Raw genomic sequence first — 27,679 nt, 5'->3', positions numbered from 1 at the left:
CAATGTCACTGTGTTTAACCTAGTTCACCGTGATGGCTTGTGCATGGTTGTGTCTGTGGACTCTTGTGTATGTACTGCATCTGTCTGCAGACGCAGACGCAGACGGTCGTGGTGCGTGCATGCGTACAGCAGTGATATTCCACCAGACCAGCAGAGGGCAGATGTATTGCAACTTACACCAATATAAGCAGTGCAGTAAAATGGACAAACTGGATGAGCAAGAGTGAAACGGTTTGAAAGTTGTCACTGGGCTTCAGTAGTATTATTGAAATCTCTGGGGAGAAATCAGCCCCCCCCCCCCCCATGGTGTAAAGTGAGGTAAACATGGCAAAGGCAGCAGATGTTAGCTTCTATCCCACTTTGTCCCTTTAAATAGAGATTCTCTACGCTGTGTAAAGTTTTTATTACAACTGTGACTTAAGAATACCTCTCTGTGTTTTTTCCATGAAGCATTTGCACCGATTACATGATTAATCGATTACCAAAAATGATCAGTCATTCTTTTCCCAGACTGAAACGCAGTGAGACATATTTGTAAAAATACACAGAATAGTGGAATTAATTTAATGAGGCATGTTTGAGTCACCCACTTAGTATTTGGCTCCATAACTGCTGTAGGCTTATGATGAACTACCTGCCTTGGACCAGGACGGCCGCTACATAAATCAATGTAAAAGTAAGTATTTCCGTTGAAAAATATGACCGCTCCAAAAATAGCGAGGAGTGAATTTGTATGGCGGAAGCCTCCTGTCGTGTCCTGATGTTGTGTGAAATAGACACCGTGGCGACCGTTCAGCCAGCCTCTGCAGGACGTGGCCTCATTCTTGGTGAACAGATTACATTAAAAGGTTAGAGCTGTTAGGAGATGCTTCGCTGAGAAATGGGACCTCAGACAAGCGCGATCCTTCTTCACCAGGGTTCCTAATGGACGCTGGTGGCCACGTCTCTGTCACGCGACTCCTCCGAGAATCACTTTTAATGCTTCTTTAAATTTTGTCTGTGTCTCCCACAAACATAAATTTGTTTGATCCACTGAGACTGTAACCCAGTGGTTTTGGTCTGAGGCAGGTTTCATGCCTGGATCTGTTGTGGGAGCAAATTCCGGACTCCTGTCCCATAAAATGGCACTGCGTGTCTTTGTTTGAAGTCTCCATCGGATCTGAAATCCCCTCATCCGGGTCAGTGGAATACCGAACTGACATTTTGTCTCTGGCCGGTGAGGATTAGGTTACAAAGTAAGCAACTGGGAGACCTAAATGGATGTGGGATCAGTCTAAGATGGTATTTGTGGTGGAAAGGGATTAAAACGTGATTACGCTGGGATAAGGGAAACCTAAGAACGCGACAATGCCTAGAAATAGCTATGTAACCTTTACATTTGAAGTGGGCTTGTCTTTTACAGAAAGGTTAGTGTGTCAGAGAATGAGTCTCTCTCACTTTATTTTGATGTTATTTTTGTTCTCCCTGGTAAGACTTTCCTTGTTTTTTCATAGTAGGGCGCCTCTTACCTGGCCAGTCACATCACAAACAAGCCTCCCATTGGCTGGAGCAGCCGCATAATCACGCGGCTCCTGCCCCCCGGTCCCACCTGCCAGGCCCCTCCCACAGTGAAACCCAACACCTGTGACATCATGTGTAGGCAGTGCCAGGATCTCCGGCCAAGCCTGTTCAGTGTGTGAGCCAACTTCATCTCAGGCGCTTCACTGACTGAACCCTGGTCTATCTCCAGCTGCCACCGTACCTGTTTGGGGTTGAGAGAAGGAACGAGTTGCAAGCCAACCTGAAGCTGCAAACGCCTCTGGATTAACCTTCCGCCACTGTATCCGAGCCCCTGTTCACCTGAAGCAGGTTCTGTGCTGATTACTGGCCGGCTGTATGGGATTTTAACGCCGTGCTCTGTGCTCCTGGAAGTAACCGCGAGTCTCCGTCAACAAGCTTGAGGGCTTCCCCTGCTCAGTCCGTGTCTTTAATTCCCTTTGGATTCGTGTAGCTGACATGGGTAAGTGTGGGCCTCTTCGTTTTGGAATCCTGCTTCTTCAAAACAAATGATTTTTTTTTCCTCATTCCATCTTTTTGCTGTTGTTCCAGCCTGGGGTTCAGCAGCAATGTTTCCCTGCTTTTTAATCCAGGTAACTCAGAGAGGGAGAGAAATGTGAACAGGAATTGCAGAGGAATTGCAAGCAGGCTGTCTAAAGGCTCTGATTAGGGCAGCAGTTTAATTTCACCTATTTTTCTTATTTAAAAACAAGTGTAGGATTTCATCACCACACAGCATTTTCTCTTCCTCTCGTCTTGCCTGAGGCTTTTGTCCTCTTGCTCGGTCTTGTTAAGCCAAAACAATGGTAAACCCCTCTTTGGACTGCACTCTGTTGGGTAGCTTTTTGGCAAATTGCCCCTTAGCCTGCAAGCACCCCCCCTCCCCCCACTTTCAGCACTTTGAATAAAGCCCATAGTTTTGCCTGGCCGTCCCCTAGCTACAGACGCTGCGGGGGGACACCCTGTCGCTCCGGCCGAGTACGGAGTGACCGGCACAGACGCTGCTGTGTTTCCAGTTGTCTTCATCTCTCTCCTGTGACTGTGAGCAACTTTCCGGAGAAGGAACTTTCAAGATCCAGGGCTCAAGTGCAGCGTTTGGAAACGGGATGTTAAAACTTTCAGAAGGGCAGTAATTAATGTGCCACTGCGGAAGGAAATGGTTAAAAAATGTGAAAGTGATTCGTTGCGTTAATTATTAAGAGTGATTGTTGTATTTCTGCCAATAAAAAATTCCCTCTTGATAGAATCTGGTTCAAGCTTTACACACAAACGAACGGAGCGAAAACTGTGTGTGGCCCCAGGTGTTGCCGCCGTTGGAAACAGGTTCTCAGAGTTTTTTCTTTGTTTAAACGCCTGCGTTGCCCTTTTTGCGGAGAGTCAACACAGCAGATAGGGCAGGTAACTGCGGTAACCAGCTCTGCGCCAGTGGTCACACTTGTTAGGCGACCAAACCTTTTCTTTTTTCTTTTCGTTTTCTCAAGGCTGCCCTAAGGTGGTAAAGTCGCAGCTATCTGTCCGCGGGATCACAGATGTTTCCTCCTCTTTGTTTGGCGAGGAGCCCCGGTGTGGCGCTGCTCAGCTCTGACCTTTAGTCACTGTTTGCCGAGATTCTCGCGCTCGACCACGTCGGCCGTAACGTCCGTTCTAACAGATGTGCCTGCAGGTCAGTATCACCTGCACACGGAAAGCCCCAGTGCCCTCCGCCAGACTGGGAGAGTGATCTTTTCTGGGAGAGTCTTTTAAAAATAGGAGGGAGCCTTCTTGACTGTTGGACTTACCCAGCCCTCCCCCAACCCCCCCGCGTGACCTATTGACCTCTTCATTTCTAGTTAGTTTTTATTTTTTATTTTTACCTCCCACCATTGTTGCATCTTCAAGGTATTGCTTTGTCGGTGCTGATTCTGTTCAGGGATTCGGGCTGTGGACCACCGACCCGCCGGGTCCGTGTCACTCATCCTTCTTTTTTTTTTTAAACTCCCCTTTGTTTATTTTTGTCGTTGGTCACAAACGCTCATGTGAAGGCACTGCGAGACGTTTCATACATGTGCGCACGTAGCCAAGCATCAGTGCACTCCCGCACCACACACACACACACACACACGGCCGTCATGTTCCCCGGCAGCTTTAAGGACTCCTGTGCCTTTATCTGGGTCACATCTTCCTCCCCGCGTCGAAGGCGGCATCGTGGGCCTCTCCAGCGCGCTCCGTTGGATTCCATTTAGCTGTAGCAACATTCGATTTGTGGCCGTGAGAGATCCAGGCCATCTCTCTGCACGCTGCCCCTTCCTCGGTGAACGCGGGTAATAAGACGGGAGGTCTGCGTCCGCGCACACAGGCAGTCTGCGTCCACACACAGGCGGTCTGCGTCCACACACAGGCGGCGGTTCCGTGCGGCGTGACTGTTTATTTCCCGCCAGTCGCTGTGTTATGCACCATTGTTACATGTGTGTTCTTGTTTCACAGAACAAGAAGTTACATGTCAGGGTGTGTGAGGCATTACTGCTACAGAAAAAGGAAACGTCTCTTTTTTTCTGTTGGGAGTTGGAAGGGATCATTGTAAGTTCGATTTTTAATTATTGTTATGAAGAGATAATCCGTCATAAGGACTCATACTCAGTGTGTCTGCCGGAGGCTCTCGCCTTACACTGACAACCTCTAGCTGGAAATGTAATGTTCAAACACTGCCTGTTATCAGTCGACTTCAGGATGACTTTGACATGTCCCGTCGAGCTCAGCGGAGGTGGAGGAGGGACCGCCGGTGTCCCCCGTAGCTGCGGTAGTCCGCTGACTACTCCCTTCCGGAAATCTCCGCCTGCAGACCTGCGTTGACTTGTCCTGTGAGCAGTTCTGCAGATGGCACCTCATGGTGTGGCCCGTGGGTTCCTGCGTCACTGAGCCGGATTAGCGTGGGCTAAGGGAGCCGTCACCAGATCGATGTCAAGACGGTCCGCATGTTGCCTCTCAATAGCTTCTCCAGATAGGTCACAAACATGCGGTAATTAAGTTCTTAGGTGAGCAGGAATGTTGTTGGATCCACGCAATAGTGTTTAAATTGTTATGTAGAGTGTGATCATAAAGTAGTTGAAGTGCATCATGTCAGCTGCAGAGTGGAGAACTTCTTGACGCATCTTTGAATCTTGGATTTCACCGGCCGTCTAAAGCAACATGAATGAACTTTAGCGACAGTTACCCAAAGCAATTAGTCTAACGGTCATTTTAGGAAGTTTTAACAAGCTGACGAAGGCCAACATGTTTTGTTTCCACAAATGTAACCTGAAGGTTTTAAGGTTGGGAATGGGTGTGTCCTGCAGATTAACTCACATTAATGTCTCTGTCTAAAAGTGACAGTCATGTTCCCTGTGACGTGTAAGCTTTCTGTCTCACAAAGGTTACCATGGGGGGCCTCTATTCAAACTCCACTAAACCCTGTGCCCCCTTCCTTCAGTGATGGACTAGTGCTGTGGACTTGTGGTCACTTTCCCCTTCTGCTCAAGCATTAGCAGAACAGCTGTTTTTTTATATTTTAAACTATGTCTATAGAGAGTTTTGTCCCATGCTGGTGTTTCTCAGCTTCTCTTGGTCTGACGGTGGGAGACGCTTCTGGCTGGTGGTGGGCAACTCCCCCCCCCCCCCCCCCCCCCGAAAAAGAGAGGAGTCTGCCTTATAATCCTACAGATGCTCATGTCCTCTTGCAGTTCTGCAGACACTTGCGCATAAATAAGCATAAAAGCATCTCCACAAAATTGTGATCTGTAACCGACAGATCATATTGCGTGGAAATGTGCTGCGTTATTTCGTACCTGCAGCCGAGGGTCTTTTATTTACTCCTCGTCTCGTGTTGAAAGCCTACATGCTGTCCAGAGAGGGGGTGCCGTATCAGCAGGGCTCGGAGGCCGCCTGACGGGCCTTTGCGTTTGTTATCCATGGTGTTGCTGTGCACCACGCACACGTCGCCCGCTTTGGCCATTATCTGTCAACTCGGCAATGAGTTCACAGGAGACGGCGTCCCAAGGTTTGGGACAACTTCCTGGGGTGGGGGGTCAGGCTGTTCTTTTGGGGCTCTGCTTTTTATCACTAAGACACATGAAACACCCCAATTTCACTTTCTACGCTTTAGGTAAATATGGCTCCACAGGTGCGGCACTGGATTTTGCAGTGCATAAGGAGATATTAATTATAGTGTTACTGCTTCATGGACTTCACTGGAGATCATTAGATTAACTACGTTTCATGACCATTAACGTACAATAAAATAAACATTTTCAGCATGACCTTTTTAGCATGTAAATTGAATTTTGTGATACATTTAATAGAACATGTCTTTTTTTTGTTAAAATTTTTAATTTACTGTCCTTGTGAGACCCTTTTCGTTGGTTGATTGACTCAGGGTAGTTGAATGGACATGGTTCCGTTCCGATGCATCTGCAGCATGCCCACTCACAGGCCGGCCCCGTTAATCTTCTCTGTGGTGTCACGCCGCGGTTCCACTGATTCCCTTCAGTTCTTCTTTTCTCCACACTGCATTAGGCTGTTCCCAGGCCTCTCAATCGATAGCCAGTGCCTTGCTGGTGGATTGCAGACATGACGCGCTGCTTGGCCTCACTGGCTCTACACTGTACTTCCGTGAGGTGCCTCTATCATGCCCTTGCGTCACCATGACCACTGTGGTCCGCCAGGTGGCCGTCCGCTGATTATTTCTGTTCCCCTACAGTGGCTTTCTGGCGTCCGCTAAGCCGTCCTTCCACAAGACTGGTTTTTCTTGCTCCTCTACACCTTCCCCAAAGGCAATTATGGCAGGGAGGGGCTGGATTGGAGGGGGTTTGTACATTGGGTGGGGGGGGGGGGGGTAAGTTGGGAGCTGCCCCTCTCAAAGTTACACCCCCCTAAGCCTGCTCTCTTTCCTCTGTTGAGTTCAAAGGGGGCATTCTTTCCCAGTATTTAAGGACCCCACTAAACCCAGGGTGCCCATCAGTCATTGGTTGTCTCTGAGAGATAGACCGGCCCATTGGATAATGATTCCCACTGGAGTAACCCGCCCACTGAGGAACAATGCAGCTCACTAAGATGGTGCCTCCCCTTGATTGTCTGTTCACATTTGTCTGTGGTTGTCTTCAAGAACATCCGAAGCAGTGCTTTTCGGGATTCCGAGCTGGAAAAACGAGGGTGGATGTGCTGGATTCGTCTTGATTGGAGAGCGGCAATGTGACAGACGTTCGATGTGAACAGACGTCCCTAAATGGGTCACAGTGTGGAGGAAATAGCCCTGTGTGAAAATGCTGGTTAGTTACCATCAAACCGGGTTTCTGACAAGTTGCTGCCAGAGATTTATCTCAATGGGAACATTTCTCACAGTCTCCCAGATTACCATCCAAAACCTAGGGATCGAGTCAATCCAGCTGGTAATATGACCACTAATCCTTGGCTTTTAGCGTAAATCTTGCACTGACGTGATGCAGCTCTGCTGGTCAACAGGCGTGATTTATGCCATTTGGCCTATCAGTTGCGCTCTCTGTGAGGTGAAAGCTCTTAAATCCCTGACCATCCGTTGGGAAGCGGCACTTTCGTCACTGGTTTGGTCCCCTTCTCCACCCCCGTGATGCCAGTTGTCTTTTTTGGCGGTCTTCTCACAGTTTTGCTCACGACCTCCCTCACGCCATGGCGGGATTCACAGGAATCTCATTAGAAAGACCTCACCCTGACAGCAGATATCAGCCAATGGCAATAGTCATGTCTGACTATCCCATTCCTTGTATGTTCAGTGCCCTGGCACTTTTTTCACATTAGCATGTTGACATTTGCGATGACTGCAGGTAGGGACTCCAGGGAATGGGCTGTGCGGCATTCACTGTGGGGTCAGCAACCCTTCATGAAGCTCACAGAGGAGCAAAGGCGTCCGCTGTGTCTCTGTTTGTAGCAGAACATTGTCTCTGCACGCAGGGTAACTGATAGTCTGGGAACTGTCTCTGCTGGCCACAGGTAGATCCGGTCTCCGTCGGCACGGTGATGCCTCACCGGACCGGGGAGGGGGAGGAGGAGGAGGTGCGAGCCAAAGAGTTGGCTCAAGACAGAGGAGATGAGTGGGTGAGATCATGCGGGCAAAGGAGGGGAGGTAGAGATGGGCTAGATTGGGAGGGGGCACAGTTTGTCAGCCCTTTGAAGAATTGGGGGTCAGGTTCTGTTGGGAATGTGAGCCTCTGCCACAAAAGGCTCTGATGCAGACGATTCGTATCTCTGAGATACTCACCAACAGATTTGGAGCTGTCAGGGGTAACTCCTTTCACAACCCAGTTTCGTGTTTTGAAGGATAGTTTTGGAGATGCATGCTGTTGAAAGCCGTTGAGGCTTCGCCTTCTCCCAGATCCTTACCACAAACAGACAGCTCCTAATTCCAGCCCTGTGTAGTATAAATATGCATCAGACAGAGCCTTGAAACCACTATGGGCAGTGGTACTTTACGGGGGTTTCACTTAGCTGGCCGTGGACTGCATGACTTATCTTAGACACCCCTACCCCAAGCTTCTTTTGCCAACATTTGCTCAGACTTGGGACGTGGTAGCCAGTGCCCTCCTAATGCCGTGGTTTATAAATAAAAACAGCAGCCTAGTTTGTGCTCCGAGAAGCATCTAATGAGGACATTTGCTGTTTGCGGCCCATTCCTGGGCCTCCAGCCGAGATTGGAGAGGGGGGAATTTACACTTCCGCCGTGACTTGGAAGACTTTGGTATCCGTGGTCTTAGCATTAGCATTGCTTTATCTCCAAACACACCTGAAGACTTGTGTTGACTGTGGATCTGTAGGTGCTGCCTTCACTGGGTTCCTCCTGTATAACATGCTCCTAAGTTGCTTCGGATAAATTCATCGCCCGAGCAAATAAATGATAATTATAGTGGTAATTTGCTCCCAGACTCAAGCCCCTCCTGTGGTGCTGCTCTAACGATCCCCCTCCTGCCTCCTTTGCGTTGAGTCGTCATAAAGACGGCCCCCACACAGGGTTGCTAATAGCCCGTCTCTCGCCTCCAGCTGCATGCATCTGTTAGCGCCTCCATGGCCCTGCTTCATTGTAGGCTCCTTCCAGTCGTGGAGCTTCTCTGAGAAGGTGGGAGAGAGGGAGGAAGTGTGTACGTGCAGCGGTGTGCGGGTGCCGTGTGGCCCTGAGGGTTTTGGGGGGAGGGCTGTGTGTGTATGTGTTGGCCCTGTGTGTGTGTGTGTTGGCGCGTGGCAGGTGGCTGTTACCCCTGACGGCGCCGCCCTGTCTGCCAGGCTGCTGGCACTTGGTTGGTCCTCCTGCTCCAGAGGGCACGAGGTCCTGTTTAATCAGCCCTCCTCTGATTGGTTTACCCTGGGCTGCTAGCCGCATTGCCCCACGCGCTTTTCAAATCCCCCCCAGGGCTCTGCCGGTATACAGCTCCATCTGCCGCTATGTCCACTCCAACTACAGCGCCCTCACAAGCAGGAACATGATGTGGGAGGTGTGGTCTCCATGCAGTCTGTGGAGGGGGGGCTGCATTCCTGCTAGACCTGCCTGTTCCCACAAGCCAGAGCCCCCATATTAGGGACCACCATCTATTTTTTTTTTTATCTCTTTATCTTCCGGCACCTTCCGAAGGCTTCAGGAGCAGTGTTTATATTGTTAATTATGTGCTTTTGATGGGCTTCACCTCTAATATCTCTTATAGTCCAGGGACTCGGAGAGTCAACTGTGTGAGTGAGGGTCGTTCTGGGGGGTTAACGAGCATGGGGAAGGTTGTGTGTGTGTGTGTGTGTGTGTGTGTGTGTGTGTGTGTGTGGGGGGGGGGGGGGGGGGGGGGCTTATACTTCTGAAACACAGGTCCTCCTCTGTTTTAGTCAGTGGCTGCCCCTGCAGGCAGAACTTGCTGTGTTAAGCAACTTCCGTCATTGGACTGGTCGGTCAGTCACATGACTTGAGCCAGTGTCAGTCCCTTGCGCAGGGTTGTTCCTGTTCCTGGGGAGCTTCGGGAAAGGGATGGAGAGGAAAAGGGCGACATTCGGATCATAGGATAAATTTATAGTTTCGAAAAATGTGAGGTATGTCACAGGTAATAATCGATGGGACTAATCCAGCCATTAAGAGCAAGAGTTATGTCAGGACTGGCATATTGTGGGGACCTTGCCCTCTGTTTAGGATGGTCTGCATGACGTCTCTGGGTGTGAATTGGTTGTGTTCTTGGGTTCCTACACTCTGTCCGCCAGTTTTTCTAAGTGGACAATTGTAAACAAGCAGGGTCAGTGCCGAGAAATGCCATCCTTCCACATTCTCTGGGCTTTGTTATGTTTTTCCTTTATTTGCACCCGGGCTGCAGAGGCCTCAGGCGGTCTTGGGGGTGGGGGCTCTCTCTCTTCACCGGGGACTGGCACCCCTTGTCTTACCAGCAGCCTGCCTTTTTGCTGCGGTGGGTGGAGCCCTGTCTGGAGAGGGTGAGGACATTATCTGTCCTGCCTGTGAGTTCTGGTGTCACTGGCAGCTCTCGCTGTCAAACTCTGGGAATGCTGGGGGGGGCTGCACTTCTTAATTGACATTTATTAATTTGCAGATTAATGGGTCTGGGGGCCCTTCGGGAAGCTGTCGCCGCCCCCGCCCTATAATTAAAAAGGCCGCCGTTCCCCAGAGACACCCCCCCCCCCCCATAGCCGTGGATACTTGACTCCCCTTGCCCCTCCTTGCCTAAGATGGATGCCCTTTGTTCCCATTATGTTTGGTCTGGTGCTGAATGGTGACTTCGATGTTAAACAAAGGCGGGGGGGGGGGGTCTCTGTGTGCTGGGGGGTTGGCAGGTGGGGGGGTCCCTGTGTGCTGGGGGGTTGGGAGGGTCACCTCACCGGCCAGCACTGCGTGTTAAAGTCCAAGCCTCAATCTATAGAAATGCTCCTTCACGGCTGCTCCTGCTGCGTCTGCTCTCTCCCCCTTTAACCACACCCCCCACGCAGCCGCCCTTTCACATACTCCAGCTCCGCCATAGGCCCTCAGCTATTATGAGAGACGCATGTTTGTTTTAAGCACTTTAACATCAATAGTTCATCAGTTCCTCCATCTCAGGGTCACCAGTGGGCTGCTTTAACAGGAGTCATTTTGATTGGCTTATCCCTGTCTCACTGAATTTACACTTTACATTATGCTTTTATAATAAAACCTAATAGACAAGAATCGACTCTGTATGTCACTGCAAATCACTGAGTTTCCGAATCGCAGTATGATGCGGCCTCGGGTGACGAGATTATTGTAAATCACACTGTTATTTTAAATGATGGAGCCCCAGCCCCTGTCAGGCTGGGCCTCGTCTCTTCATGCCAGCGGGTCTTCTGAGAAGGGTTAGGGAGTGAGGAGGATTAGCTGAGGTAGGGGGGTTGGGGAGTGCTTTAGCTCGGGTAGGGTGAGGAAGGTCCGGGTTATGCTGGGTGGGGTGAAGAGGGTTTGCATTAGTCTCAGACGGCTCCTCATGGCTACTGAGCGTTTCATGCAACCTCGATTTATCCAGCTGTTGCCTTGGACTCCCGATAAGAGATTATTCCTTGTCGTCATTGCATCCTGAGTTACTTAAATATTTACAACCCCTTTGTCAGTTGCCACATATTTTTTCCTCCACGAGAAGGCGTAAAAACAGCACTGTAAGCAATTCCACGCAGAAATAAAAAGCTGTTAAGTTTAGTGTGTCTGTGCGCGCCTGTTAATCATTTTCCCAGTCGAGAAGGCGGCTGACCAAGCTGGTCACGTGACCCGGCCCTCAAGGCCTGCAGGTGATGTCATCTCGGTGTCTGTGGGTATTGGGGTACCATCCTGGGCGCTCCATCTGAAATTTAAGCATAAAGCTGAAACCCTCTGATAAGCTGTGGGTGAGTCCAACAGCTAAACAAAATGGTATTCTCTGGGTACGTGAGACCTTTAGTGCTGACTGCTGATTTTCGGTATTTTTTGAGGAGCTGGACACTCAGAGCGACTCCCCTGGGACTGACATTAGACGGAGAGCTCCAAGCAGCCCCCACCATCTGTTAACGTACCATGGTCTTCAGGGGGTGCCGAGCCGCCCATTTCACCCACCCTCCTCCACCCAGTTAAGATGAACATAATGGTCCCATTAGCCATGTTGGCTGTGAGCTGGAGTCACTCATGGGAGCGTGCCATCGTCATCCAGGAGAGCATGGGACGCCAGCGTCCTCTGTGGGCACGCGGGACGCCATCGTCGTCCTGGAGCTCAAGCACCGTCATCGACCGGGAGCGCGCCCTGCCGCTGCCATCCGTGCGGCTGATCAGAAGCTACTCTTTTCGCCTTCTCTCCCTCTCCCTGCCCCATCCTCAGCCCCCAGCCCGCATTCTGCCAGGGGGGCCCATCTCACTGACAGTTCTCACCACCAAGGTCACTTACGGCTATAAGGTTATGTTTAGTTTCCTCTTTCTCTTTCTTTTAGCAGTCTGAGATAGAAACTCTCCCTCCCTCTCCTTCTCCCGCTCTCCCTCTGTCTCTCTCTCTCTCCCTCCCTCTCCTTCTCCCTCTCTCCCTCTGTCTCTCGCTCTCTCCCTCTCTCTTCGCTCCCTCTCCGTCATCCTCTCTCCCTTTCCCTCCCTCTCTCTCTTCCTCTCTCCCTCCCGCTCTCCTTCTCTGGGTTCTGACTGGCAGCCAATGACGGCCCGCGTTTGGCCTGGTACGCTGAGGGTGGAGCGTCCACGGGCTCGGCTGCTCCCCAACGCCTGCCCGCGTCCATCTGTCGGGGGCGCTGCCGCACCCAGGCTCTGCCCTGCCTTATGAATTATTCCCGAAGCCTCCCGCTGTCTGGTGCCCCCTCCCCCCGAAGACGCGTGACGATGTCTCCATCGTCCAGGGACTGACCGAGGTTGAGCCAGCTGCTGCTCTCCAGTTGTGTGACCCGATCCTCATAGATAGTCACTTCTTGAGAGTTTGGGTCCCCCCGGCTCTCTGGAGACCAGGTGCATGTGTGCGTGTGTGTGCATGTGCACGTGTGTTTGTGTGTCTGGTGTGTGTGTGCATGTGTGTGCGCATTCCGACAGCTCGCTCCAGATTGTTGGAGTCTCTGTTCATGAACACTGGGTAGTGGCTGAATAATGGCAAACTGGCATCTAGAGTTGTGTCTGTACAGGAGGTGACTGGCTGCAGTCAAGAAACATGAGAAGGAACATTTGGGAATCTGCAGCGCAGCGGGTCTGACCTGACTCCCTCCAGGGGGCGCCCTCGAGACCTAAGCTTTGCTTGAAGAATATAATAACTTCTGGGTTGGATTAGCCACTATTTTTAGGGATTTGTGCTGTGATTAATTAAAACGTTGGGCTCTCGTGACGATATCGACGGGATTCAGCTAACGACGGCGGATGTCGGCAGCTCTGTGTCAGCTAATCACAGAAGTACTTCATTCATTTAATTAAATATCCCAGATATCTCTGTACGGGTATTAAGTTCCTCCTCTCATGTTCCTGGAACAAAACGCTGCACTGTATTAAAGACCGCACCCCCCCAGAATGGTGCACTTTGTAGTGTGCAGTGTTGTTTATGTTATAAAGCTCTGGCTTTTACTGTTATGAATGACGTCGGCTTCATCTTTAACCAGAATTTATAATGATAAACTAGGCCTGTCTTCTGGTGAGAAGTTCACTCCTGCCCCCTCGGTGTCTCTCCCTCTCCTTCCTGCCCCCTCGGTGTCTCTCCCTCTCCTTCCTGCCCCCTGACTGTCTGTCTCTCCCTCTCCTTTTAGCCCCCTCCTGTCTCTCTGCTTCCTGCCCCCTCGGTGTCGCTCCCTCTCCCTCTCACCCCCCCAGTGTCTCTCCTTCTCCTTTCTGCTCCCTGGCTGTCTCGCCCCTTCGACACTCCTACACCTCTGTGTGTCAGAGCTGCACCAGCTGCTTGATCAACCTCTCCCTTCCTGTTGATGTAGATAAACCAAGGGGAGGAGTCACAGGTGACAGCTTTGTCCTGAAGGTGTATCAGTACGTCAGGGCGATTGAGTCTAAAGGGGGGGAGGGGGTCGAATCTCAGTCAGTGTATTGAATAAAAGCTGTGGAATGATTAGCCATAACACTCATCATGTGGTTTCCAGAAGGTTTATTTATACGGGCAAACGGCAGGCGTCCCAGTAAAAGATGTTGTACCCCAGTAAAAGGTGTTATGTCCCAGTAAAAGGTGCCGTACCCCAGTAGCTGACATCAGGTGCCTTTAGGCGACACAGACACACGTGTTTCTGAATGTTTCATCCGTGTTGCAGGGCAAACGGGGACAAACCCGTGTTGGCTGAGCACGTATCCACAGGGGGCAAAATTGTCCACAGCTTTTTGAAATCGAAAACTCAATCAAACTCTAACAACAAAAAAATTAAATCCCACTGCACTGCTGTCGTTCAGGTTGGCTTCTTTGGACCAAGGGGATCTGTCAGGAGATATTAGGAGAGATTTGGCAGATGCGATCGCGGTATTGAGCCCTCCCCCACTTTTTCTGTGCTCGCTCTAACAAAGAGCTTGTCAGGAGCATTTCTGATATGCGTCTCACAAGTTTGTTTGTTCTGCCTGCATTGAAATCGACACCTGAGCCATGGAAGGAGTGGGAGGGGCCGCTACCACACTCTCACGCCAAGGAGCCCAGAGACACGCGGGCGCAGCCGCCGTGGGTCACCCAAACACTCATTTTCAGCCAGTAGGGTTTGTGTGTTAAGATTATTCTCCTCTGCTACATTAAGCATTTAATTCCTAAGTTATGGTTAGTGATTAGCAGCAGGTAATTGTGTGGATCATGTGTCGTGAACAGATTCCAGTATCTGCTATTTTTAACACATTTAAGCTGCCAGCTTATTCCTAGATGGCATTTACAGAAGAAGAAGCCTGTATGTCCAGGCTGAGGATTTTTTTTAGCGCTGTGAGGCTTTTTGGGCTTGTATCAGTCTCCATGTTTTTGCAGTGAATGTACCGCTTTGCTGCCACCGGGGGCGCTGCTCGCTGCTGTATTTACTCTAAATCGGGAAGTTCCTGTGATTTCTTCTGGGAACAGCTTGGACTGCGCTGAGGTCATCGCAGCCTCGCGGCGGGGCCCCGCATGCGCGTCTGTGTGAGCGGGTCCCGTTCCAGGTGCGTGATTTCCTGCGATGGGCTGCTGTCGGCTGTCAGCCCTGGCAGCGGCCAGTGCCGTCGCTCTGGAGTCGCCCTGTTACCGTGGGAACCTGGAGCACTCTCCCGGCCACTAGAGCGCCTTTGGCCGGGACAGCGTTGGCGTCATGGGGACTGTGCTGTGCTGGGGCCAACACCGGGCCCCAGGGTGTGGGATGTGTCCCTCCGGCCCCCAGAGCCGCCGGGCAGCCTGGGTTTCTGACAGATGTTCTTTTCTGACAGATGTTTCTAGTCTGGTTTGCCTGAGGAACTCCTGCCACGATTCTCCTCAGTCTTGTATTGGACCAGCGCTGGGGCTCTGGACTTCGAGGTTCGGTAGCTGTGAACGTGAGCTGTACAGCACACGCCCGTCACTACTGTGATGTGGGCTAGAGCCTGTGCTCCAGAGGAGGGTGACCTCACTGTCACCATGGTGATGCTCAGGCTTTGAAAAGGCTCTTACAACTGAGGGTGGCCTCCGCATATGTCGCCCCTGGGTACATGGCCTCTGGATCCTTGGGCTCTGGGTACGTGGCGTCCCAACTGTGGTCCCCAGTTACGTGGCATCCTGACTGCAGGCCCTGGGTACGTGGCATCCCGAGTACGTGGCATCTCGACTGCACGCCCTGGGTATGTGGCATCCCGGGTACGTGGCATCCCGACTGGGCCCCGGGTACGTGGCATCCCGACTGGGCCCCGGGTACGTGGCATCCCGACTGCAGGCCCTGGGTACGTAGCATCCCGAGTACGTGGCATCTCGACTGCACGCGCTGGGTACGTGGCATCCCGAGTACGTGGCATCTCGACTGCACGCCCTGGGTACGTGGCATCCCGGGTACGTGGCATCTCGACTGCATGCCCTGGGTACATGGCATCCCGGGTACGTGGCATCTCGACTGCACGCCCTGGGTACGTGGCATCCCGAGTACGTGGCATCTCGACTGCACGCCCTGGGTACATGGCATCCCGGGTACGTGGCATCTCGACTGCACGCCCTGGGTACGTGGCATCCCGGGTACGTGGCATCTCGACTGCACGCCCTGGGTACGTGGCATCCCGACTGGGCCCCGGGTACGTGGCATCCCGACTGGGCCCCGGGTACGTGGCATCCCGACTGGGCCCCGGGTACGTGGCATCCCGACTGGGCCCCGGGTACGTGGCCCCTGTATAGGTGCCTTTACTTCAGGCCACCGTGGCCTCAGGCCCCTTACAGGCCGCTCCTCCCTGGGGCTGTCAGGCCGGCTGAGCCGCAGTTTGGGTGGTCCTGTAGGTTCAGGGGGTGGGGCCGGGAATCAACACCCCCTTCTGCTCCCCTTTCACTGTCATTGTCCTGCTTTTGAGGTGTGGGGGGTAGTTGTGATACCCTGAACGCTGATGTTCCCCTTCTGGAAGCTTCTTTTTGTTCTGTTTCATCTCTGCCAAGCTCTTTTGAGGGAGAATATGCCTGTTTGCTTGATCGATGTCTCCCTGGGGCTTATTAAGGCCTGTGCTGTTTCCTTATTGTTATTAATAATCTTCCTGAAGGCTGGCCTTCCAGCTGCGCCCCCATCCCGCCCCCCTGCCCCACTGACGGTGTCTCCTCCCCCCCCCCCCCCCCAGGTGTCAGCCTATGATCGTCTGAGAGCGGCAGTGACAAGAGGGACCCGGAGGAGCCGTGCCGACCAGGAAGATGGTGCCTAGCTGCCGCCCGCCGGCGCTCGCGCTGCTGCTGCTGCTGGGTCACATGACGCCCTCGTGTCGCGCAGATAGTGAGTACCACCCCCTCTCGTTCTGATGCCCCTCATCCCAGCTCGTGAGCCCGTAACCGACTGCGGCAGCTCTAGGAGAGAAACCGCTGTATCTGTGTGTAAGCCACTTAACAACAACAATAATAACAATATATGAGGTTGGATGCATTTGCCAAGCGGCTGCATTTCGCAGACCAGTGTCGCTGCAGGATCAGTCAGCCTCTGTTTGCACGCGTTCCTCGCTCCTGTTCCTTATTGGCGAGAGAAATTCAACACAAACCTTAACGTGGAATGTATGGCTTCATCCACATATCTTTTTCTCTTCCAAAAACTTGGGGAAAAAATAATTCACTGCTTCAGTCCAAAACCACTGAAGTGGTCTTCAGAAGGAGAAGATGAGAAGCTCCAGTGGGGTGCAGTGAGGGAGGGGTGAGTCGGGGATGCGTTTGATTACCCTGCACGATCCGGTGGGTCTGGTTCCCATCGATCCCATTAGAAACCCCACTGAGCCGCCTCTGCCTGACCGGTGGTAAACCTTCATCTCTGGCTGCCGTGATCGGCACGCTCTTGGAGCGAGGGTGTCCTTGCAGGGTTTATTTACATCTCCTGGTTCTCCCGGCTTGGCTATGTTGCTTAGAGCCTTTGATCTTCAGGTGACTTCCTTCCCTGTCCTACTTCTTAAACCACCTCCGTCTTTTTATTTTGGAAGAGGAGATCTTCATCATACGTTGGAGATCTTGCCAGATGGGAGTGAGATATCAGTCGCAGATCATCCCAGAGCCAAAAAATACCCCCCACCCCCATCTGGACCTCCATCCATCCCAATATTTCATTTATGTCCCCAAAGACCCAAAAATATATTGAATAACTTTTAATTTTTCAGTTGCTATGTGACCGACTGAAGGAGTATCTGAGTCCCTGTGCGAGATAAAGGATCTGCTGATGGATCTGCTGATGGATCTGCAGACCGAAAAGCATGAGAAGTTGCTGTTAAGCTTGGTTTCACTTGTTGTCCGTCGGTGGTGTTTAGTGTCGTTTGGCAGCGTTTGATGTTGTTTGGCTCCAGCTGAAGCCTCAGGCTTCCATCTGCTCACTGAGTTCAGGTTTTACACCAAATTGTCCTTCTCCTGCTCTGGGATCTTTATTCATGAGCTGAGTGCTGTGAGAGGAAACATAAAAATCATCAGTCAAGTTAAGCGGAGAGCAGACTTTCAACCGGACTTCTATCGGACTGAACGTTAACGCTTCTGTAGCCTGATCTGTGTTTACCTCCAGCGTTGTTCTCCTTGGAACGGGCTGAACTTCACCCCGCTTGGGGTAATTGGGCACTGATGCCTGTCCGTGTCCCCCTGTGCCCCAGCCAGCCGCTGTGTGTGCGGTCACCTGTTCTCCTGATGTTAGGCCCCATGGCTTGGGGTATTTCCCCTTCGGCTCAGGGCTCAGTTTGATCACTGAAAGATGAGGATGAGAAGGTCAGGTTCACGTTTAGTAACCGAGACGCTTCCTCACATCTGAAACAAAGTCTGAAGCCACTGATGAATCACCGTCGCTGAAGTCTGAGCCCCAGGAAGTATGTCTGTATGTATTTATACAGCGACGTCAGTGTTTGCTGATGTGATTACTGTGAAATGACAGGTAAATGTGTGTAATTGTGGGAGATGGTGCCCTGATTAGGGGATTAAGGGACAGTATCCACATCGAGTAATATTAGATTTGTATATCTCGTCATGCAGGGTTATTCTGTCATTTAATGTTTATGGCCTCAGACGGTGACTTCATCACTTACGCTAAGGATTGTCGGACACAGAGGTTTGCTGTTACTGTCCTACAGTAAATTAAGATGAAAGCCAGCGATGTCATGGGGGTTGGGGGTTAATTTGAGCCCCCGCCATAGCTTAGCGGCCCTTCTCTGTCTGGCTGTCAGTCTCCACACAAAGAGGTGGGTGTGTATCACAGTGTATCACCCCCATGGGCTTTGGTTCAGTCACATGACCGTCAGTTGGGCTCCTTCACCAGCCGACCTCGTTTTTGCTTTGTAGACTGGATGGTAACCTCAAGCCTGCTGTGATCTCCACACCAGCTGTGTGCTGTGGAGACCAAGGGGCCGTTAGTGATGTTCTCCGGTGTAAGACTATAGGAAGCCAGAAACCTGTCACGTCTAGCTGGTGAGGCTCTCTCTGGCTTCCTCTGGGTGGTCCCGCTCACAGAAAGTGCCCCCCCCCCTTAACTCCGTTAGCTACAGTGGAACCTGATCAAATGGATCACCTGTAGACAAGGTGAAGCACAACAGCCGTGCCCATCGGGCCACAAAAATTGCCTTACCAGCAAACGGAAGGTGACCCGGTTCTGCGGCGCGGCTGATTTTTAAATCCTGCCTGGCTGACTGGGGTTTTCTGAGGAACGTTCTGGCCCTCGTCCTTCCGGCTAGCCCTCTGCCGGCGCCTCATCGCCGCTCGCTCTTCCACTCCTGGGACGAGGCACAGAGTGCTTTTCCGTCGGCATCTTCTGCCCAAGCCGGTCTCGGTGGGATTACGGGAAAGTCCACGTTAATTGAATCTAACCACATTAAAGTTGCTCGTCAAGTTGTGGGCGGGACCTAATCCCCGAAATCACAGGAGCACTGCACGCGGGTCCCCTGGATTTAGGACGGCCGCTTAGTCCAAATCAAACCGTCACAATGGTGTCGGCTTAGCGAGTTCTGAGGATCCACGATAGTCTCACTGTAATGGGAATAAAAGGGGAGCAGGAGTGTGGTGGGGGGAGCATGAGAGTAAGGAATATGAGGTGGGGGGGTGGGGGGTCAGGGGGATATGAGGCGGGGGGGAGGGGGGCAGAGGGTGGGGATCTGAGTAATATGAGGCTGGGGGGCAGAGGACTGGTACCAGGGGAATATGAGGTGGGGGGGTGGTGGACAGGGATTTGGGGGGGGGCATCTTTGCGTGTCCATATGGACGTGGGGAATATCGATGGAGGTGGAAATTGATTCTTTTAATTAAAAGTAAACCTATCCTCAGTCCTGGGCACTTAGACGTAACGCTGTTAGTCCACAGCTGTGATGCTAAGATGATTGGTGGGGGGGAGGGGGGGGCAGGACGGTATTTTTAGGGAGTGGGGTGTTAGGATAGGTTAACGACGTGAGATTAATGGCTTAATTAGGTCTCTCAGCAGCATTGCTGCAGGGAATCATCGTGGTCCAGTTAAATCGAGGTGGGGGGGGGGTGGTATAACCATAAATAAATGGGTCTCTGCTCAGGCGTGTGTCGTGAGTAAATGTTCAGCGCCCCCCCTCGCTGGCGGAGCAGCGGTATCACCCGGGCGATCCGCGCCGGCTCTCGCCTAGAGGCTGTCACGCCTGATTGTGGTGCCTTCTCAGCGATCCGTGACATGCGGGCCATCGGTATCTCGCCCAGCAGCCACCGTGACTCATGGGAAATGAGTGTCTCCGTTTGGGCCGATCTCTTACCGAGATCGCGTCCCTCCCGCCCCCTCTTCGGCTGAGAGAATCAAAGCCCTCGAACACGAAGCCGGTACCCCGCCGCCCCTCCCCGTCAGACCCCCCCCTCCCCCTAAGCACCCCGCTTAATTTACGCCGCTGCATCGCCTTCCTCCGGCGGGAGAGAGCGAGGACGGCTTAATTATCCGCGGCAGATGTGGCGTTCATCAGCGGGAAAGGTGTCAGCCACAAATAAAGCTGCAGACTCGAAAAGGCGTGAAAGCAGCCCCCCCCCCCCCCCCCAGAGCAGCACTGGGACCGTAAAGCTTTTACACACATGAATATTTTATGCCCTTAAACAAAACAAGGGTCCACAGTCCCTTAGGCCATTAGACATCTGTTGACTCCCACGGCAGAAACACGGCCGTTCCTGTCTGCTGTGGCAGGTTGCAGCCACTCTGTCTGCTGATTTGTCAATCACTTAACCGGTCCAGGACCCTGCCCATGACCTGCAGTACCGAAGGCCGACACAGGGGGCAGCCTTCATGAGCTAAAATTCATAATTTTAAAAATTACAAGTGTGTGCCGAAAATGGATGCGTTGGATCCCTGCGTTGTCAGGGCATGTAACGTGGTTAATTCACGTGGCACCAAACTCGGGGACCTTCAGCTGGACATGTACGGCTTTTCGGCATTTCGGACATGGTTAAATACAGGGCGAGATTTCATTTCAGTGTAATCGGTGTAGCCGTGGGCTGGAACATAACGACCGACCAATGACCAGCCTCCAAGCTTGTAGCTTGACGAAGGCTATATTTGAATTCGCCCCCCCCCCCCCTCCCCCAATCTCCCTTGCTTCTTAAGTTAAAGCCGTTGTGAAACCTGTATGCATTCATCCCCCATTACTACAGACGATTGCATCCACTGACATTTCCGGAACTTCCTAATTCCTCATGACTCCTGTGCTAGATGAAAAGGTTTGTGGAGTTTTCGGGGAAAAAAAATAGAAATTAATTTTCTTTTATCTGCTGTGCGGTAGAAAGATCTTAGAGGACGCCGGGAAGGAGAGGAAGCGGCTGACGTGCCTCATGGACGAGTGTGTCAGGCCTGTGTGGGATTCTGAGCGTGCGTGATGGGGATTCGCTGGGAATGAGCCGTGACACCGGCAATGAATGCCACCATTGTGCCGGGATGGGCCGCCTTCAGATATGTTTGAATGTTTGGTTTGATTTTGAGGCTAAGACACAAGATTTTGCAAGGGGTGGGGGATGCCTGTATGGCGTGGCCGTCACAGTGAGCTCCAGGGGCTTTTACAGTGCTGCACGCGAGCCCTAGTTAGAGTGGTGAAAAGGGGTGCCTTTCCCCTCCATTCTGCGCGAGCACTGGCTTGGTCAGTGCCAGATGTGTCTGGTTATTGTCACTGTAAGAGCTGGCAGAATCAGCCTAAGTGGATTTCACCAGAGTTTTAGTTAATTTTTAATAAACGCTGTTTTGTTCAAGCAGTGAAACAGCGAGGAGCTGTTTTAAACTGGCTCTCCTGGAATCCCCTTCACTATGGCAGCTGGAACCCCCCCCCACCGCATACTTACCCTCTAATTGAATTGTATTTTTGCCCCATGGGGATTTCCGTGGGGAGGATGAGAGGGTAAAGGGGTAACTGGCCCAGACTGGGAAGGGAGGGGAGACATGCTGGTGATGAATGGGCGGGTCCCATGTGGGAGCTAATTTTGGGGAGTGGATAGCAGCCGCTAACAGGGTTAGTTGGTCTGCTGGGCCCTGGGGGTGGTCGGGTGGGGGGGGCATCTGCATGCACCACAGCTGGGGCCCAACTGCCCCAGGAAAAATGTGGAGCCCATGATACCGGGGGGGGGGGGGGGCAGCCATGAAGGAGGAGATTCCACAATGCACATTTGGGGGGGGCACATTTCTGCCACCTACTGGCCAATGTCGTCCACTGAAAAGGAATCGAAACAGCGCGAGAGATTTACCTTCTTCTGGTGACCTTGTGGCGTGTGTGTGTGTGTGTGTGACTGTGACTGTGTGTGTGTGTGTGTGACTGTGTGTGTGAGAGAGAGTGAGAGAACCTTTCAGTCTGAAAGCTATGACACATCTCTCTGAAAAGCTATATTACACACCTCTCTGACCCTGGGGGTGTTACTCTGAGTGTCTGGAGGGGGCTCCGTGGTGGGGAGTTGACTGCTGAACCGCATGACCCCTTGCTGATAAAGCCAGGAGCAGATTATAGCAGTTAACCATTAATCAGCCTACAGAAAGTCACAAATGGTTGACTGGGCTCCTGCCTCTTGATGTGCCCAGGTCTCAGAGCTGCTCTCTTCTGAGGGTGGTGTGGTCATCTGGGACACCCCCCCTGTTCACCTGAACGTGCAGGAGGTCCCTCGGTTGTACCCTTGAGCAAGGTCCACGATGGGAGCCTCTCTGTTGTGGCGTTCTGCTGTATAAACGCAGTTCACAATGACATGACCTCTGGCAGAAGGTCCAGGGTACGAGGTACCCGTTTCCAGGGCGACCTCCAGCGTGCGGTGAGTCTCACCTACTCTGAGTAACACACCGCCCCCCCCCCCCCAGTGCAGTTTCATTGTCCCTCTCTAACCAGGAAGAGCTGTGGTCACCCAAACCTCATCGCGACACCACAGCCAGACGACGGCATTGTTCCGTCACAACGGCAGAATACTGGGAAGCGTCGCTGTCCCGCTGTCACCACCGCTTCTCCTTTTGTGACGTGCGATTACATCGCCGTGGGAAACCATGCCGGTGATTCCTGCCTACGAATCCCCCAGCTAGACTGATCCATTATTTACCAGTAACGTGACGAGGTGTGGCTCTCATTGTGCTGAAAGTTTGCGGAAACACCCCCAACGTGGGGTTCCCCTGGTCACACATACCTCACGCCCCGCCATGTATGCTGGCCCCTCCCTCCCACTCCTCCCGCCTTTTCCACAAAAACAATCCAGTGGATAGCACCGCAGTAAGTTCCACAATAAGGAGCCGCTTATCTGGCAGAGGTCTGATAATCCCAGGGCTTGGAGCCGGGACTTTAAACATCGCGTAGAAACACTTTGGTCGGCACCCATCTTCCCGCCCATTCTCAGCGTGGCGGTGTTCCGAAGCGAGTCCCCCCCCCCGACGGGCTGTAGCTAAACGCCTTCCCGTAGACAGTGATCTCTGTGTCCCGGCTTATCTCCTAGACCCACAGGCTGCGTGAATCCAGGCGTCAGCCGTGCTCTTAGTTCCTAGTCAGCCCGCTGTGCCGTGTGTGGCTGTGCCACTGTGTTAAAGCCCCTGTTTGTCGTGCTATCAATTAGGCAGCTGATGGACTGAGTAAACCCAGCCGCCTGTCTCCTGCAACTGATCCACTTCTGCGGCGATGCGAACGTCACGCTGTTTGTCCCGGCCGCCGTCACGCGGCTTTCGGGGACCGGGGAGGAAGACGTGTATCAGAGCTAAAGTAACATTTCGCAAATGGGATTATTTGCTGGGAAAGTTGACTACAGGCGGACCGAGAGAAGGCGAGCCGGAACCCCACGGGCGACTGCCCTCATGTTGGGAATCGTTTGCGAGGGAGACGGCTTTATTCGCGATTAATTGCAGGCGCAGGCTGCTAATAGGGCCAAATGCATTAATGGGCTGTGGAATCGGCCAGCGGAGCGAGCGGCGGCAGCGGAAACGCGCTCGTCCATCATCCACTCGGGTGCGTTCCGGGCGGCTCGGCTTCGGGGCCGGACCTTCAGCCCTGAACCGCGCTTCCTGCGATCCGCCTTTTCCCATCCGGATGCTCGCTAAGTCACCTTGAGTTACAGTCACGTCTCCGAGGAGCGAAGTGGCCTGCCTTCTGCCTCGTTATTCGGCCAGGGTGCCGTTTCTCCCCATGTGGGATTATCCGGATTCAGCTGGTTGTTGCTGGGTCACCGGGAGCTGGGATGCAGACCCCAGAGGGGTGGCCCTGCATGTTGGCATCTTCCTTTTGACACAGCTAGTAAACCAACTTACCAAGCAATGCACCGACAAACCTTCATCCGGCGCCATGCATGTGTTCCGTGTGTTTTTTTGCGTATTCCATGAGTATATTCCGTGACCTCGTAGTGATGGTGAGCCTGCGTGTGTCCAGGCTTATGCCCGCCATTGTTGACGGTCCATCGTGCAAATAGTTGTTCCTTCATTTCTCAATGGAGACAGTAAGTCTCCGGGAATCTCTGCTTATGGGGGCGGGGCCTCCGAGACAATGGGCTGCTTCAGGCTTCCTGCACGGACACGTTGTGCTCGTCGCCGCGGAGACCGGCGCTGATCGACCCAAAGATTAATCCCCTTTTAAGTGTCAGAAGCGAGGCTCCCCTCTCTCTGTTTCCTATGGGGCTTTTCGTCAGTGAGACCTATAAGCCCATCCACTGATCTGCCTGCGTGATAAACCGTAGGGCGCCTGTGTAGGGAGCCCCCCCCCCCGCCCACGATCCCCCGCCCCCGCCTAGTCACCCAGGGCATTTGCATAACACATAACAAACACATGTAAATCTATCCAGTCACAGTTATGCCTCTTACCGGTGCTTTGCATTTCAGGACCCAAATGAGGAGCGAGGTGGGGGGGGGGAGGGCTGGGAGGGGTCAGGAGGCGTCCTGTGAAGGTGGCAGCACCGTGAGATGAGTGTGCAAGCGTGAAACGGGCCTTTTTGGCTCTGTCTGATTGCGGCACGCGTCTGGCTTCTCGACGTGTGCCGGTTTCGCTTGAACAGAGAGCAAAACTGCCGATGTGAAGATACACGCCGCGTTAAACAGAACACAGCATTAGCACCGCAGCTCCTGGGCTCTGCAGAACTTTATAAAACTGACCTCTGCATGGGTTACTCACGGTCACCCAAATAACAAGAGATTACAGCAGTGAGGAGATGCTTCAAAGATAATTAAGAGAGAAACCGCGATAGCCATTTTTTTCGTTCATGAAAAATCCCCTGCTCATACCTGTCTGGGGAGATGCAGTGTCAGTTTGTGGGCGGGCCTGTGTGGGTGTGGCCTATATGGGTGTGGCTCACATGCGTGTGTTTGTATCGTTTACATCGGCACAGATACAGGAGGCTTTTTCTCCAATACGGAAAAGAGCCTTTGTGTGGAGATTACCTTCAGCGTTCCCATACATTAAGGGTGCTGTGACCCCGCCTCCTGGTAATCATCTTAATCTTCTCCATGGAGAGAAAACATCTCTTGCAGATTGAATTAAGACCGACAGAGCACCTGGTGTCCCCCTCTCCCCCACACCCGTGATAATTTAGTTGGTCAGCCCCTTGGGGTATTGTATTGGATGGAATCTCATGATTAGAGAGAATTTTTGCCAAATCCAGACATTAACGTCAGAGGTCTTTGCTGTCCTGCGCATCTGTGTGCCCCCCTCCCTCCCAGCAGCTTGGGGGGAGCCGGTCTCCCAGCAAGGATGAAGACCATCATGCCACCCTCCCATGGCCCCCTGGCTCGTTTAATACGCTAACGAGTCACCGGCCAACCCGGAGCTGCCGCTGGATCAGCAGAGGTTCCCGCAGCTTTTCCTCGCTCTTTATGACCCTATGCGCTGCTGTCGATACATCTTATAGTGCAGCGATGCCATCCACAGACCCTCCCCCCCAACCAGCCCATAAATCTCACTACCCATCTGGGGGACATCTTGCACTCTTGAGGAATTCTGGGTGTGAATTTAAGAGGCAGATGTCTGCAGGCATGTCTGTATAGCAAATGGGACGCATTTGTATCACGTGTGTCTTCGTCTAGATGGTGCGCTTTCAAGAAGGGTGCTCAAACTGCAAGATGCGTTTCCGGCTCTAATGCGGCTGGTACAAATGTGCAGTGTTGGGTTATCATGAACCACATAGTGCTGCCCCCCCCACCCTCTTGGTAGCAGCCTTTGGAGGTTCAGGACTCTGGGTTTGGGGTCTTGCTGCTTTCTGGGCTGGGCCTAGATCCCGAGTTGGGTCTGTCGGTGGTCGCCCTATCAGGCAAACACGTCAGCAATGTTACTGAAGCCTGGCAGTGCGGAGGGGGGGGGTCCTGAAAATGTCAGGGGAAATGTCAGCGCGCCAGCAAGGTCGTGGGTTCGCCGTCTGAGCGCGTAGATGGATGGCACGCACGTGTGCTCCCGTGTCCCGCTCCACAGGTCCCAGTGCAGGCCGCCTCGTCCCCGGGCAAGGGCAGCCCAGAGTGGCCGACGTGATTTAACACCGGCGCGGTACGAAGCCGCTGGCTCACGCAGGCTGCCGCGCGACTCGTTACGTTATGTTAACTAGATATCGATTCCTCTCCTCCGCGTCTGCAGATCGTTTATTACAAGATAAATAAAAGTTGCCGTGGCCGTTGTTCTGGAATGGTCCTTGGACGTGCCCCGCCAGGGCCGGGAGCTTGCTGTAGAGCGCTGCATCTGCCCCGAAGCCCTGCGAGATCTGCAGCTGAGTTCATTTTTGACGCATTTTGTGTTCAAATCCAGGGCACCGGCTTATTCCGGATATGAGCGGCCGTTTGTTGTGAGCCACGTAAACACGAACGCTGAGAGATATTAGCAGCTCGTATTACTGCAGGTGAGCTCGGAGTGAAACGGAATACGGACCGCAATGCCGCCTGACAGGATTCCCAACGCGAACGGACTGACAGCTTTTCTCGCGGCCCCTGTGGGATCGATATTTGGGAACATACCATATTACCGTGTCAGTGGCAGCAGTGGAAATGCCTGAAACTATTTTTTCATTATTACTCTGATTTGCTGACAGCTTGTTGTCACGGTAACATCCCCCGCTCTCCCGATTGAGCTTTCGTTTCTCTCGTTGCCAGGCTTGCCAAACTTCATCAAATCCCCGGATGACCAGACGGGCATTTCCGGGGGGGTGGCCTCCTTCGTCTGCCAGGCGGTGGGCGAGCCCAAGCCCCGCATCACCTGGATGAAAAAGGGCAAGAAGGTCAGCTCACAACGCTTCGAGGTACGTCTCTGCCGCTGCCGCTTCCCTAACCCTAACCCTAACCCCCCCCCCCCCCCCCCACTGCTATGCTGTCCTCCTTCCTCGGCCTCTGTTGGCCGCCATGTTCCAGGCAAAAATAGCCTTCTCCCCCCCAACCCTTTCCATGCACAGCCGTGACCCTCCCCCCCGTCCCCCAGTGTCCCCACGCTGCGTTTTCATGGCCTCGGGGGTGCACCATTGTGGACCCAGACCCGAGAGCTTTCACAGCCTAAAGTGTGATGTCAAATATGCGACCCCCAGGTGATCGAGTTTGACGACGGCTCGGGGTCTGTGCTGCGCATCCAGCCCCTACGAGCCCACCGAGATGAGGCCATCTACGAGTGCACGGCCACCAACAGCATGGGCGAGATCAACACCAGCGCCAAGCTCACTGTCCTCGAAGGTGAGGGGCTTCCTCCCTACCTGCTACCTATCCCATCCACTCCCCTTCCCACCCACTACTTGTCCCCGCGATCCTCAGCCCGCCTGCTATCCACCTCCGGCTGGCCACCTGCTCGCCGACTGGGTTCATGTCTGCTGTTCTCGTGCAGCAGGTTAGCGAGCGCCAGCACTGTCTGCTGTTGTGGATTTTTTGTGTGGAAAAATGTGCCAGTAGGAAGATTAAAGAAACTGCACACGACCAACGAAACCATCTGCGCTCACATCAACACGCTGAGTTCGACAGGCGCTTAAAGTGTGTTTCTCCTACATGGTTCACTCTTACTCACCTCCCATTAGCGCCAGCTTTTCGCGAGCCAGCTGTTAGCAGATTGTGGTTAGCCCCAGCCTATAGCATGGTTGGTTTTGGCATCACCCTTAGCGGGCCTGCCAGTAGCACCCAGTTATTAGTAGATTGAGGTTAGCCCCAGCTTTTAGTATGCTCGTCATTAGCCTCTCCTTTATTC

The 27,679-nt window shown here is 52.8% G+C and overlaps 1 protein-coding gene across 24 annotated transcripts in view; it reads left to right on the top strand.

Moving 5' to 3' along the window:
• Positions 1-27,679, top strand: part of LOC111846029 (protein tyrosine phosphatase receptor type F) — a 120,711-nt gene that overhangs the window by 29,619 nt on the left and 63,413 nt on the right. For 17 of the 24 annotated variants that reach the window (XM_072704285.1, XM_072704284.1, XM_072704282.1 and 14 more), the window contains exons 1-4: positions 1,655-1,999; positions 16,232-16,380; positions 26,611-26,756; positions 27,036-27,177. In XM_072704285.1, the coding sequence (XP_072560386.1) occupies positions 16,302-16,380; positions 26,611-26,756; positions 27,036-27,177 (367 nt within the window). In that variant the 5' untranslated portion in view covers positions 1,655-1,999; positions 16,232-16,301. Of the gene's footprint in view, positions 1-1,653; positions 2,000-16,231; positions 16,381-26,610; positions 26,757-27,035; positions 27,178-27,679 lie in introns of those variants that run through there. The other 7 variants (XM_072704291.1, XM_072704294.1, XM_072704290.1 and 4 more) reach the window with 3 other exon arrangements.

Source organism: Paramormyrops kingsleyae, chromosome 21 (assembly GCF_048594095.1).
Source record: "Paramormyrops kingsleyae isolate MSU_618 chromosome 21, PKINGS_0.4, whole genome shotgun sequence".
Classification (NCBI taxonomy): Eukaryota; Metazoa; Chordata; class Actinopteri; order Osteoglossiformes; family Mormyridae; genus Paramormyrops; species Paramormyrops kingsleyae.
The sequence above is the reverse complement of the archived record's forward strand: the minus strand, read 5'-3'. Positions and strand labels throughout refer to the sequence as shown.